General features: G+C 42.6%; 1 protein-coding gene across 1 annotated transcript in view; it reads right to left on the bottom strand.

The window, feature by feature from the left end:
* Positions 1-15,185, bottom strand: part of GRB14 (growth factor receptor bound protein 14) — a 708,169-nt gene that overhangs the window by 123,627 nt on the left and 569,357 nt on the right. Inside the window, exons 9-10 of the mRNA XM_086956601.1 lie at positions 10,163-10,279; positions 9,999-10,068 (exon numbers count right to left, since the gene is read on the bottom strand). Coding sequence (XP_086812727.1) covers positions 9,999-10,068; positions 10,163-10,279 — 187 coding nt within the window. The remainder of the gene's footprint in view (positions 1-9,998; positions 10,069-10,162; positions 10,280-15,185) is intronic.

Genomic DNA, 15,185 nt, shown 5'->3' with positions numbered 1-15,185 from the left:
TCCAATCTTGGCCGGCCCCTGCCCTACTCAGACCTGATACCCCAGTGGGTTTAGATCTCCATCCATACACTCAACCATGGGGACCCAAAGTATACAACCAGCAATCATTTGAAACAGCTGTACGGCAAAGGCACGGTCTTTACCGCGCCTATAACCCTGTTACTGTTCAATTCGAGGAATACGGGTTTCCTACTGCTAATAGATATGATGCTCTTTACAACTACGACCATTTGGACGAGGTTGACTGACTGTCATCTGATCCTTTCCCTGAAACTCTTTCTGTTAAAACAAGGAATCTCTCAGAAAATGATATTATTGCAGTGAAAATAGCCACCCCCCATCTAGCCTGCCTAGTAACTTCCACCTCTACAACGACATCGAGCTACACAGTCAGCCCCCGAGTACATCAAGCTCATGCTCCGTCAGTGATCGAAGTAGGTAGTCCATCTAAGACCTTAGCTTTACAATCTTACTCATTACCTGAGAATCCAAGGTCTAAGTATATGACAGGGACCACCTCAGAACCGCACTCCCTCTCTAACATAAACTCTGATCTCAAAGCAGAGCAGATTATTTCAAACCCCATCAAAATTTTATCCTGGAATATTGCTGGACTGGCCTCTAAAATCGACGACCCATCATGGGTGGCCTTTGTCAGGAAGTACACTATTTTGTGTTTTCAAGAAACCTGGCTGATAAATGGCAACACTTTCATTGAGGGATTCCAAAGTTTCTTTGTCCACGCATCCCCTTCACCTAGTGGTAGGGCAAAGGGGGGCCTGGCAATATTTATCAGTCTGTCCCTTAAAATGCTGATTAATCATGTGCAGTTGGATAGCAGGAGTACCCAGATCGTTACACTCAAAAGGGGGAAAAAAGTTATAACGTTGATTAATTTCTATAACTCTGTTGCAAACCCAAGTGATTGCAATATCGACAACCTTGCAAACTGTCTAGCTGAAAATTGGACTAAATTATCACAGGACAAAATACTCCTCGGCGACTTCAATACGCACATTTGCGGTAACCCTCTTCTGACAACCTTGGGATCGTTGGGCTGTGATCTTAAAACAGGTCTTCATTTCACACACTGCCACCGTGGATCAAAACTAAACACCTTAATGGATTCCACGAATATGACCTTGGCACTATCTCTGAAAGAGGACTCCTTCATCTATGAAAATCCCTCCTATAAAGGATCTGAGTCAGGGTCCATCATAGACCATATCCTTCTTTCTGCAGAAGTGGCCCAACTGGTTCTTAAGTTTGATATCCTTATGAGCACTCATAGTGATCATAATCCCTTACATCTTGAGCTACAATGTGACTCTTCCATACTCCGAAAGAATATCAAGGATCCAGGGATACTTAAGCCAGTAAACAACAACCGTCGCCTGAAGTGGAACCTGGTAAATAGTGACAAGCTGTATGAGATAGTCACCAAAGACTGTGAACCTGAACTCAAGCTCTGTGCCACAGACTCTGCCTCACCCGAATGCGTTCTATCTGCCTTTGCTGTGGTGACTAGAAGGATAGAAAAATTTCTGACTGTCAATGCCAAGGGACCGAATATTCACAACCCACGATGGTTTGATCATGCCTGTTCCTCTGCCAACCGAAAATTAAAGGCTGCTCTCAAAAGTAAACCAAGAGACTTAGCATTGGTAAAGGCCCTCAGAGCAGACTACAAAAATGCAATTGCCTCATGCAAAAAATCTATAAAAACTAAAATATGGGAATCTCTGCTCGACCCCTCTATTTTGGGCAATAGCTCAAAGTTCTGGAAAATAATTAATAAACCTCTCTTTGACGACCCGACCGCTGAGAGTCTCGGCACAGTCATCCCAGAGAATGACTGGATCACCCATTTCGGATCTATCTTTAAGAGTGAAGCTCCACAGTCAAAAAAATTACCTCATTTCCCCGAATGCAGCCCTCTACATTTCTCTATTAAAGAAATTGAATTAGGGATTCTTGGTCTTTCTAGCAACAAAGCACCGGGCCCTGATGGTCTCCCACCAGACCTTTTCAAATCCAACATCGCCTTATGGGCTCCAATTCTTACGTCTGTCATCAATGCCGGGGTTGAAGTGGGAGCCCCTAAATCCTGGGGAGCATCCACTATCGTCCCGGTTTACAAAAAGGGCGACAGAACAAAAGCCGTCTGCTACAGACCGATCTCCCTAATAAACTCAGTTGCGAAGGTAGTGGGAGGGGTTCTTCTAAATCGGCTGAATGCTTGGGCCAAGCAAAATAACATAATGACCCCAGTGCAGTATGGATTCAGACCGGGACATGCAACAACTACACAATGTCTGAATCTATACCTAATAAGTGGTAAATACACCCAAGCCAGAGAGGGAACGTTGTATATGGCCTTTATGGACCTTTCCTCGGCCTTCGACTGTGTCGAGAGGAGCAAACTATGGGAAATCCTGCAAAACATGGGTGTAGAAAATAATCTAATCAATTTCCTGGCCGACCTACATAATGACACACGTGCCAATGTACGGTACACAAAAGACCTGAAAGTCACGAGAGAGTTTAATATTAACCGGGGCGTCAGACAGGGCTGTATTCTAGCACCCTTTCTTTTTAACTTGTACATCAATGGACTTGAGGATCATTTGGTAAAAACTGACACAGATTACCCTCGTATTGGGAAAACAGGGGTGCCGGTCCTACTATATGCGGACGACGCCGTGTTGATATCCAGAACCGCATTAGGACTTCAAAAGCTGTTGAGTTCTTTCTTCCAGTTCATGACCTCACGCGATTTGAATATTAATAACTCCAAATCTTTTATTATGACGGTCGGAAAAAACCCCAAAAAACGATATCCCTTTTCAGTCAACGGAGAAAGCATACCGTTAACAAAAACTTTTTCATATCTGGGAGTACTATTTGATCACAAACTCTCTTGGAGCCCTGCTATAAATAAAAAGAAAGGCGAGTTATTAAGAACCAATTTCGGGATATTGGACTTTGCACGTAAAATAGGTAACACCCCAGTGTCCGCCATAATGAAATTATATCAGGCAAAAAGTGTAGCGGTGGCATGTTATGGGAGTGAGCTGTGGGGTTTCGCATCAGTAGAAGCTCTGGTAACACTAGAAAATAACTTTTTAAAACAGGTTCTGAGCTTGCCCAAAAGCACCGCAAACTTCTCTGTACATGAGGAATTGGGCACTCCGTACCTAGGAGACAGAATTGCTGCAAACCCATTACTCTGCTGGCTAAACTGTTGGCGCAATGCACTTATACCCCTGACGCACAGCATCCTCGCTGAAGCCCTCACCTGGGAAGGACATCTTAAAATACCTTGGATGAACTATATTAAAAACTGTTGCAAAGACCTGGGTAGATTGGACTTATATTTAACACCACAGCATGTTACAAAGAGTGATGTTGATTTTGGAAAAAACACTTTCATGTTAAAACGACAACTTGCCAGGGAAGACACTGAGATGAAGAAGTCTAGTGTTAGGAATCATACATTAACAAAGACAGGTGTGTTCTGTGAACCATACTTATCATGGAACATTTCTAGATACGACCGCTTTCTGTTGAGCAGATTCCGATTTGGTCTCTACCACTTGATTTTAGCTGTGCCAAGTGGAGCACATAAAGGCCAAGTGTTGCCAGCTTGCGGCTGCGACAATATGTCTCCGCAAGATCTGGCTCACTTTTTATTTTTATGTCCTTATTATTCAAGTCCTAGACAAATGTTTTTAAAACCCTTGCTTAAAAAGCTGAACTTTGTACAGATTAAGCCTGCACTTTTATATCTTCAGATGCTGCCTGATGACAGTACCTTTTTTATCTGCAAGTTTTTAAAAACAGCCAGGAAGTTCAGATTAAGCATGGAAGGTTGATCCCTAGATGACTTGTACTAAACCTGAAATCATGTCTTAAACAGGCATTTTCATTCTCATTTTGCATTGGCCTGCTGCATTTTAATCTTACCGCATTCTAACTCTCTTGTGAACTGCTAATTTATATAAAATTGTGTGTTTTTATAAATCCTGCATGAATTGTATAATAATGTATTTTTGTGCTTTTATGACTGCTTTTCTGACAGTCGAATAAAGGATTTTGAACTTGACTTGACTTAGTTGTTTATTGATCATGCTTTCCAGCACCTTGCCCAGTAAAGGTAAAAGAGAGATCGGACGATAGTTGCCGAGTTCTTGTGGGTCTGCCGTTGGTTTCTTCAAGGTAGGATGCACGAATGCTTCCTTCCATGTTCTTGGAATATTCCCAGATTGTATAGATGAGTTATACAGTTGGAGAATAGCTGGCGCACAACTGGTGGCTAAGAGAGCCTCATCTTGGGTAGACAGAGATCAGTTGGTGAGCCGTTTTAGCTGAGGCAAGTGCTTTAGAAACTTCCTCAAGGGTGATTGGGTGGAAACAGTCCAAAGTACTTCCTGTCCTTTTTTCCAGATCCATGTGTCTGCTAGGGCTATCAACAACTTGCGCAATTTCAGATGGAACGTTAGCGTAGATTCTAATGATCTTTTCTTGAAAGCAGCTTGCTAGCTGATTACAAAAGTCTTGAGTTTCTATGGGGGATTGCCTGCAAGCGTGAGGAGACACAAATTATTTTACTATGTTGAAGAGGGCTTTAGGGGCATTAGTGGCACCTTCAATTTGGTTAATGATAAATTGGTGTCTTGCCAATTTTAAATTGAGATGATAAGTGGTCAGGGATTGTTTATACTGCGTTCTATCTTGTGTTGCTTTACTGACGTGCCAGACTCTCTCCAATCTTTTGCATTTGGACTTTTCCGTTCTAAGCTCGCTGGCGTACCAGGGGGCTGATGGGTGGCTTTGCGACTGAACCATGTTTTTTTTAGGGATCACTGCATCCAAGGCAGTGATGAACTCCTCCAGCGTTAGCTCATTTCCCATCTCCATTTTCCCCATTTCTGATTGAAAAACCTCCTCAAAAGGCTTCAACTGAAAGATTGCGCCAGGGCCTAAGCATAATATGTTTCTTACCCGAGCTTAAGGTTGAAGTCTTCGGGCAAGACATATTGATGACAAAACTGATCATAGCATGGTCTGACCATGTGAGAGGCTCTGGGTTGCTGCATGTTAGATGGTCGATGTTAGAAAAGATAAGATCTAACATGTGCCCGGGGATTTGGGTTGGACCAGTCACTCTTTGGGTCAGGCCAAGCATATCAAGCGTGGACATGAGTTTGTTCACCTCCAGGCTCATTGGGTTTTCCCCGTGGAAGTTAAAATCCCCCAATAGGAGGAACTTATTTTCAGCAAGCACGTGCATGGCAATTAATTTGATCAATTTCTCCGCAAAATTGGTCTTTAAGCCCGGGGGGCGATATAATAAGGCTCCATTCTAGCTGTCTGTAGGTGAGGTTGTAATCTTGGAAATTCCTAGTTCCATACTATCATTTCTTAGTGTGGTAATCCAATTTATTGAAAGATGATTTTTAAATGCTACCGCTATCCTGCCACCTGTCTTTTCCTCCCTATCCACATGCAAAAAGGTGTACTCAGGAATAGCCACTTCAATCAGTGGATAGTTAGTGCAATTTAACCATGTTTCCGTAAAAAAACATATGTCTGGGATGTTCGATGAGATCATGTCCCAGATTTCAAAAGGGTGCTATGCAAGTGATCTCACATATAATATGCACTTTAGACCACTCTCAGATTGCTCCATTAGGTTGTTCCTAATCTAAGGGCCAGCAAACATCTGGGGACCTTGAAATTTACAATAACTACAAGCCACTGGGCCCTCCAGTATGCTAGGGAATTTCTGCAGACAACACAGGTGGATCTGGTGATTGTCTGGCTCCCTCGTTCTGAGCCTCCGTAAGGCACTGCCAGAGTAGGAAATACGAGAGGCAGGGGGAATATTTACCTCCATTCAGGCAGGGTTTGTCGCCTATGGTTGGGTGAGGACGGTCGCAGACGGGCTTGTCTTCAGCGCACCAGTGGCGCACCCGCTGCGCGCGTCCGCTGCACGTGTGCACTGACACTCATTTTGTGTCATCAGAATTGCTCCCACAACTAGCCCGCCGCCCTTCTCTACCCGCAAGATGGCTGCTCGCTCCACCGGCCACCTCTGGGGTAGTCAGGTGTTCTCACCACCCAGCGCCTCGATCGACTGAGTGAGGTGAGTGGGGGGGATGTGTGAAACAGCCTGACAATTGTGAAAAGTATTTAAAAAAGATGATTTTAAAATAGAACAAACAGTGCATGTTAGGCAATGCAAAGGTTTAAAATACACTTCTCCCGGCTTTCTGCTTCAGGAGATTCCAAAAATGAGCAAATAGAGCAAACAGTGCATGTTAGGCAATGCAAAGGTTTAAAATACACTTCTCCCGTATTATTGCCTTAGGAGATTCCAGATATGCTCCAACAACTAGCCCGCCACCCTTTTCTACCCGCAAGATGGCTGCTCGCTCCACCGGCCGACTCTGGGGTAGTCAGGTGTTCTCACCGCCCATCGCCTCGATCGGCTGAGTGAGGTGAGTGGGGGAATGTGTGAAACAGCCTGACAGTTGTGAAAAGTATTTAAAAAAAGACGATTTTAAAATAGAGCAAACAGTGCAAGTTAGGTAATGCAAAGGTTTAAAATACACTTCTCCCGACTTTCCGCCTCAGGAGATTCTAGTACTGCGCGAGCGCCCTGACACGCTCTTTTATGTAATCAGAAATGCTCCCACAACTAGCCCGCCACCCTTCTCTACCCGCAAGATGGCTGCTCGCTCCACCGGCCACCCTTCAGAGCAACAGTCCTTTCAGCAGCTCAGTAATCTTTCTATCCACAGATCCAGAAGTATACTGAAAAGTTGGTGTCTAATATACAATATTTATACCTAGTTGTGCCTTTGAAGTGGGAAGAAGTGTCTAGAGTCAGACCTTTGATGTGCACAGGTGCCCTACCTTTCTTGCCCTGGATCCATACTAACTATAAATGATATGTAGCCCTTTGTGTGGAGGCAGGACACAACCTATTCATGTGCCCGGCTCCCTCCTTCCATTCTGCCAGTGATGGCCCATCCAGGCACAGATAAGCTCCCTATTGTTTGAGGCTGTCTGGGAGGAACACATAAAGCCCAACTGTCAACTATTGTCACGATGTCCTGGTGCTCCAACGCTTCGCAGGGGCAGTACTGACGAATGTCCCAATCACCCTTCCACCGGTACCCTCCCTTCAAGAGCAAGACCACCAGCAGCAGGGAAAGGGGAAGTGGACAGAGAAGAGAATGCCTGTACTTCGACTGGCACCCCTTTCTTCTAGTGACTGCTAAATTTCTTGCCGTCAACTCTGAAGGTGCCTAATACACAGAAGGGAAAGAGGCAGAGAATATACCACAAACCTTCCTTCACTACGCAGACTGTTCTTAAAAGGTAAACAAAACTTGTCCTACCAGTTTCTGCCCAGGTATTTGCCTCTCTTCTATAATGTGTATTGTTATCTGGCTGAGCTTCCTGCAGTGAAGACATATGCGAACATTAAGATCTCTACCCAGATAATTCCTCCCACACTCTCTCACTCTCTCTCTGACTGAACTTGTACCTGTGAAGCCTTTTGCCAGACTTGGTCTCGGGGGTTCTATGAAGAGGTGTTCTTCTTGACAGTTGTACAAGAAAGAGTTCAACAGACTTTCCGTAGCACGCAAAAGGATACAGGAAGGTACAAGGGGGGAGGAAAAGAAAGGAAAATCGCAAGGGGGAATGTCCGGGGGAAGATACAAATGCAGGACTCTATAGTTCTTGTACTTGCTGACTTGACGAGAAGATATAACACCTTACTTGTAGAGTTCTGGAATCTCTTCGGTTGGATACTTGACTTTGACGAGTCCTGTCGAGTACTCTAGGAAACACGTCTTCACAGGAAAACAGCTTTGATATCTGGTTGACAGTTGTCACCACTCTTGGACAGCGGCCGGGAACTTGGTCAGGACTGAGGTGCCTCTCTGAGCTGTGAGAGCGCACGAAAGGAATTTATCTTACGAAAGTCTCTGTAAACCCAATTCCTATAACTCTCTGACTATCTACTATAATTGCTGTAATTCTCCCGTCATGAATAGTTGACGCGGAGCAGCGGCAAGGAAAAGCTTCTCGAACGGAATCTTCGTTGAAGTGCGCAGTTAGAAGCGCGCGCCTTCCAGAAGCCCACTAGAGGGGGCACCTCTCGATTCCTCTAAATGGGACATTGAGCAGCCATCTTAGGGAGGGGAATTATATACAATCTTATCAGTGCTCTAGTTCAATGACTCGAATTACCTCTGGAATTTCTCAGTTTACCAGAGGAGCAAGGGAACCACACATTGGCTCGTGTAGAGCGGGGCCATGACAGGGATTTAGATAACTGTCCTGAGGTAACTACAGTGGCTACTCGATGAATCCTGACAACTATAACCAGTCATGTGACCCAGAGACAGGCTGTAGGCACCAAATAGGTAAGGCAGGAAAATGACAACTTTTTAAAAGTGGCATTTTCAAAATGTTAATTTAAAATCTGACTTCATTATAGGTTAGGGTTTCTTATTACCATTCCAAGGACACCAAACATGAGTCGGGTACATGTTCCCATTTGGAAATTACAGCGTATTAAATGTAATGCCGTAACTCCAATGTTATCCTATGGGAGAGGTAGACCTTACAGTAATGAAATATGAATTTGAGAGTTATTCACCACCTGGACATGTACAGCTTTGTAAAGCTTAAAAGAGCATGTCTAACATTTTAAATACAATGAACCCTGCCATGTAAGCTATCCGGGGCCTATGTGTGATAAAAAGGATTTTTTGGGCCTGGCAAAAGATTTATTATGCCAAGTCAACATGGCGGTTTAAAACTAACCACACAGGCTGCAATGGTAGGCCTAAGACATGTTTAAAGTACTATCTACGTGGGTTGCACAATCAGTGTGCATGCCTAGTAGCAGCATTTAATTTACCAGAGCTAGGCATAGGTAGGGTCACTTTACTAGGGACCCACAAGTAAATTTAAATGGGCCAATTGGGTATAAGCCAATTCGTCCATGTTCTGAGGAGAGCACAAGCACTTTAGCACTTGTTAGCAGTTGTAAAGTGCACAGAGTCCTAAAGCCAGCAAAAACAATGTCAGCAAATAGGAGGTCTGTGAGAAAAATGTTAGGGAACAAACCACGCCAAGGATGCCAGGTCTAAAGGGTTTTACTTTGTAAACTTTAATCTTTTAATAACCTGAACAAGCTGAAAACTAAATCACTCTCTGTCTCCCTGTGCAGCCGAATGGGCTTAACTTTATGTAAATGTAATGATTTGATGATTAGCCCCAGTCATGGATTTTGATTAATCAGATAACGCCTTATGTGCCCCAATTTCGTACAAAGAAAAGGACTACAACAGGTGTGTCCAGTGTAATATAAAAAGGTTCAACATTTTGTGATCTATTCATAATGCTCTAAAATGTCAGTGATGGGGAGTATATATACATATATATATATATATATATATACATGTGTGTGTATGTGTGTGTGTTTTTTACCAATCCTTCAATCCCTAGTCTTGTAGTTGTAACCAACAATATTTTGCATTTCACAATGATGTCCAACAATATAGCCTTATAGCCCGCCGTAGCGGGCTATACCGGCTATTAAAGGCCCGCTGAATCGGGGACTTTAACGAGACAGCGGGACTTTAATTGCCGGTATAGCCCTGCTACGAAGGGCTATAAGGCTATTAGAACATTCTGCCACTAGAGGGCCGAATGTTCTAACAAATTAAACAAAGGGTTCTCGAAGCTCGAGGGAATATAAATCCCCTTGAGCTTCGAGAACCTTTTGTAGAACATTGGAATGTGGCTCTGTGGGCCTTTACCGGCCCGTAGAAGCAGGGAGCACTCCATTGTCTGCAATGGAGCTCCCAACATTCCAATGTTTTAATAATGTATAATGATTAGTAATGATAACTTTTTTGTTTCCAAATCATTGTAAAGTCATGCAATCTTCTTTATGGGATGTACTGTACCTATGTTTGTTGTTGAACTTTGAGGTGTTGCTGGGATGCCATGCATATTTAGACGTGTGCAGCTTTTCCTCTATAAAAGAAAATACATTTGATGGTTCTGTGTTCCACAAACTAAAACAAAGGAAATAATAATGAAATAAAAATAGGCATAAAACGAAGATTACCCGCCACAATAAACCTTCTTGGACTGCAACAGAAAGCGCTTCAGATGGATTTTCTATTACCCGACTTCTTTTACCAGAAAAATCCATTGCAACAAGGGAATTTTCTGAGCTGCTTCTCTGGAAAAAAGGGGTTGCATTAGAATATGCACAAATTGTACAGGTGTACCATGCAGATTACAATGTAAATAGGTCAGTGTGTTACTGCTTCTGTCAGAGAGCTCCTTTAGTTCCCTACAGTTTATAAGTCCATAACCTTAACTCGACAGAACCGCTCCGTCATCAGCTGCGGGTGCGCTGTGCTGATGACGGAGCGGTTCCGTCATGGCCCGCTCGGAACGCCTGCGCGGCGCGAATTCCGCGCCTGCGCTGGACGTTCCACTGAGCGGGGCGGGGCGGGCCATGACGGAACCGCTCCGTCATGAGCACAGCTCAACCGAGGCTGGTGACGGAGCGGTTCCGTCACCAGCATGCGGGCGCCGCGCGGCCGCCCGCCCCCTTAGCACTGCGGCTGAATAGCCGCCGCAGTGAAGGGGATAATATTAATATAGAACAATGAGCTATTAACTGTCATCAAAGAGCTACATGCAAACTGCAAGGTATAGACTAGAGCGTTTTGATTTTTTCCCCGAAGTCTTTCATTATCCTAATGTTGCAAAAAGGGTTCACTTGGGTAGAAATAAATTCTTATTAGTAAAGCCAACCATGGTGATACATTTTAAATTCTGAGTTTGTGCTTCTCTAGACCAAGCACTCTTAAACTATAGTCTACGAGCAGGATGACATGTGAAACTTACACTTTGTAGTCTTCTCTCTGATGTAACATTTCCTATACACTGATTTACACACATGATTCATTGTCTCTGTGTAATGTGTATGTGATGTAAAGTGCTTTGACACCTTAAATTAGTATGAGTGGTTCTATAAAACAAAAAAAAAAGGATGAAAGAAAGAGTGGTTATGGAGACTTGAGGGGCACTGTTAAAGTGCACTATTGAGGGAATACGTGAAGAAGGGGGTCATTGGGGGGCGCCAATAAACACTGTCACACCCGGCGCCACGCCACCAGAGATAACGCTGGCCCTGACCAAATTTGTTCAGATATGCTCTAAACTATCCAGACTATAAAACATGTTTACATTCATCAAATTACACAGAGATACATAGTAACGAAACGTGTTTGTTGCGAGCAAAGACAAGTCCTTATTTTTGATGCAGTTCCTAATAAAAGTATTTTTGTGTACTCAAATTCGTAAAGGACGTAGGAGTGATCAAACTGGATCTTGTTTTTCAAATTTTGCAAAGATCTGTAGTTTGCAATTTTTTTGCTTTGCCACGTCTGTGCTTACTCAAGACTTCGCCATGACGTGTATTGCACATGTATTTATTTAATTCTAACAAAGATGCTCTGCATAACAAATACTTAGTAGGAAAAATGAGGACTTGATTCTTAAATATATTTACATTTGTAGGTCAGACTTATACATGATGCAACTAGCTTTATTTCAGAATGTAAAATAACTCCTCCACTTCAGAGAAGTTGTTTTGCAGCCGCAAATCAATTTATCCTTATGATAAATTACAAGGTAGTAAGTCAATGAGAGTGTGCAGGGAGGGGTTGTTAAGAATGGAGGAAACACCTGTGAACTTCAACATGCCAACATTCATAAGAACGTAGGTACACAAATTGGTCTCGTTCTCTTCCCACTGTGCAAAATATGTCAAATGTACTTATGTGAGGGGTGGAAAATGGTATGAAACAGACTCAAACGTGAGTAGAGGGAATGGATACAATTGCTCGACATTGAAAACACTTTTTCCTGAAGAAGAATAAAAGAAAAGAAAGCAATTATTAGCAAATACATTTGTACTAGTACTGACAATTTTCTCATAAAAAAAATACCATCAGGATCATTTCTAACGAGAAAATCTAATTCACAAACTTTTTCTAAGCAAACACCTGGACAAATGTTTCCAGATGTAACCTGACAAACATTTGCCAGTAAAAAAAATGTTGGCCATCTGTACCCTTATGAGTCCAGAAATCTGAAGTTTCAGACTTCACACTTTTGGTAAATAAGGACATGAGTGCTTTTCTCCTGTTCCATGCCACTGTGCACAGACAAACTCCACTAAATGTAAAGATAAAGATAAACATTATTCATAAATATTTCAGCTTGGTTTTAGTCAATTCGACTGAAAACTACACCTTCTGTGCAGAGAAACTTTTCTTGTAATGCAGAGAAAAACTGATTAAAATAAACTGGAAAATTTCACAGGTGTCACATAGGACAACAATGAGGTACTTCATAAAACGTTACAAATAAGAAAGTACATAATCTTAGTAGCAGATGCAAGCAAATGAATATTTTACCGATTATGTGCCAGTAGTCTTCAATACTACTAGTCCTACATATCCACCCCAGTCATTACTTATGAGATGAATGTCTCCTCCTCGAGACAAGGTCACTTCAGGAAACTAATATACCAAGCCTAGAAAAAAAGGCTGAATTGTCATGCGATGGTGGGTGGGACTTAATGACTCAGGCACAGAGGAGTCGAACTGGGAGTAAAGAAGATGGCAGAAACTATTCAAGACATTATCCTCACCCCAGACATTACATATGAGGAATACCAAAGCAACAACACACTCCATTTCAAAGAAACAGACAACAGCAAATATCACTGCAAGCCAATTTACTTTAATATGATAAATCATTTAAGAAATTCATAACAGGATTCAACTAAGCACGCCAAATCCAATGTTACTGCCATCCTTCTTTAAATCTTAGATCCTATAATGATGAGCAAAATTGTAAGGTGTCAGGTATGAATCATCATTTACTGATACTAAGGATTAACCTTAAGGGGAAGTGGTCAAAGTTCTTTACTTCTGCAGAAGTCTGGGGACTTCAGGTATGTAGCACTTGGTTTGACACCCGAGTCGGAGAGGAGTGTCTGCCAAAGAATATGCCATAGCAAAAGTAGATTCAATGCGCCTATTTGTTGTCAAGGAGGACACCTACATTGACCTGCTGCTCCAAAAGCTACAGATAAATGATCAGTCTGGTGGAGGAAACATGAAAGGTCCATGACTAAAAGAACCATTCTAATAATCAAAGCATGAAGAAGCCTCCAGTAGAAAAAGAGGACTGAAAGAATACAGGAAGAACAACATCATGATTGTTATGAAGATTTTTGGGAAGAAGTACCTAAGAAGAGAAATAAATGAAAGACAAACCCCAAAAGTACCCAGATAGATATGTAAGCTGATGTACTCATGAAGGCAATCTTGAGAGAAATTAAATGGCCTCCAAAAATGAAAGCTGACTGTGAGAAAACAGGATCTGTTTGTATTGTCCCCCACTCTCTGCCCCCATTTTTACTAATTCATGCTGCTTGTCTTACTCTGACTGTGCCCTAGGCTCTACTAACCAAACCTAGGGTCTGTACTCTGTGGTAAAGTGAATGGCAATGAGGTACAATTACAATTGGTACAGTCAGCCTACCTGTATGTACCTAGTACTTTGTAGGGCATGTAGGTCTGGAGGCACAGTTCATTTAATGCACTTAAGTGTGCGCTACTGTGGGGCCTAATGTCATTTAAAAGCCAACCCTGCCTTGCAGGTTGCTTTTAATTTGAAATTATATGCAAATTCAACTGTGGAATTAAACATAGTTCCAAAGTCTCAAACTACCTTATTGTTACATACAAGTCACCTTTAAGGCCTCCAATAGGTGCTGGAGGAGTAACTACAAGCAGGGACATTATGAAATATGTTTGATATGCCATGGTGAGAGAAAAACTGCCAGTTTCCTTTTTCTCCATTGTAGGAAACTAGCTCCATAGGCTTACATGGAAATATTCTATTTAGGTGTTGTAGTGTCATTCAAAGACTCAAAATCATAGTTATGATACATCCAAAAACTTGCCACTGTTAGATTTGTAATAACTATTACAGAAAAGAAGTTATAAAATGTTCTTTTCTGTCAGCCAAAATCCAGCCTTAAAACTGCCCTCTCCTGATTTGCCAGCCTCTGCCAGGCTGTTATAATGAGGTGTGAAGTGGCCGGCTAGAGAGACAAAGGATTTCTCATGGGTGGAGAACTAAAGGCTGCAGAAACAAAAGGGAGTAGGGGGTTGGAGTGGCCAAACTGGTCTTCGAAGGGTTGCCACTTTGCTGGACACCCAAGAACACTGAATGAATATGAGAGGGTTGCCAAGCAACTCAGATCTTCTGCCTGAAACAACAGGGAGAAGGACCTCCCTGCTGGAATGCACCAACAGGACTACAGTCTGAAGGACTGCACTTGCTGCATAATCTAGTACTAAGGACTTTGCCTGGTTTCCAAGGATTAAGGAGTAGTCTCCCAGAAAGCTTCTAGTTAACAGAACCCAGCTGCACCAGCTTCTCCGTGAAGCCCTCATGCTTGAGTGTGTCTAGTGGACTTTTAAGGACTTGTCTAGGTACATTGAGGAAATTATAGTCCTAACATCCCAAGGGCCATCTCAGAGCTTCTAGGCCCTTGGATTGGTGTTTTAGACACTTTTAACCCACAAGAGGAACTTCAGAAAGACGGTCCAGAAGTTTGGGGAAGGTTGGAGCAACGTTTGCAAAAAGCTCTCTAAGATGACCAGGTGCATTCTGGGAGATGTAGTCCCAGATCCCAAGAGTCAAGCCAGCACATCTAAACCCCTGGTTGTTGCTGTGGACCACTTTCCTCTATCAAGAAAAACTTCTGGAAGTAAGTGTAAAAGGGCTTCATCATGGGTGGCCTGAAATCTGTACTTTGCCCTGGTCCAGCACAACCTTTTTTATCCCTTTGAACACTATTTGCTTCTAAGCGCTAGTTTTACTTTAAATCTTTAAAAATTCATATCTCTGGTTCCCTACATTGGATTGTTGTCATCTTTGTGTCTATTTCTTCATAAACATATAACCTATGCATATAAACTAATGTTGGATTTTATTGTGTATTATGTATTACATATTTAATGTGCTGGTGTTTTTAAATGCTTTGTTCA

Source organism: Lissotriton vulgaris, chromosome 2_1 (assembly GCF_964263255.1).
Source record: "Lissotriton vulgaris chromosome 2_1, aLisVul1.2, whole genome shotgun sequence".
Lineage (NCBI taxonomy): Eukaryota > Metazoa > Chordata > Amphibia > Caudata > Salamandridae > Lissotriton > Lissotriton vulgaris.
The sequence above is the reverse complement of the archived record's forward strand: the minus strand, read 5'-3'. Positions and strand labels throughout refer to the sequence as shown.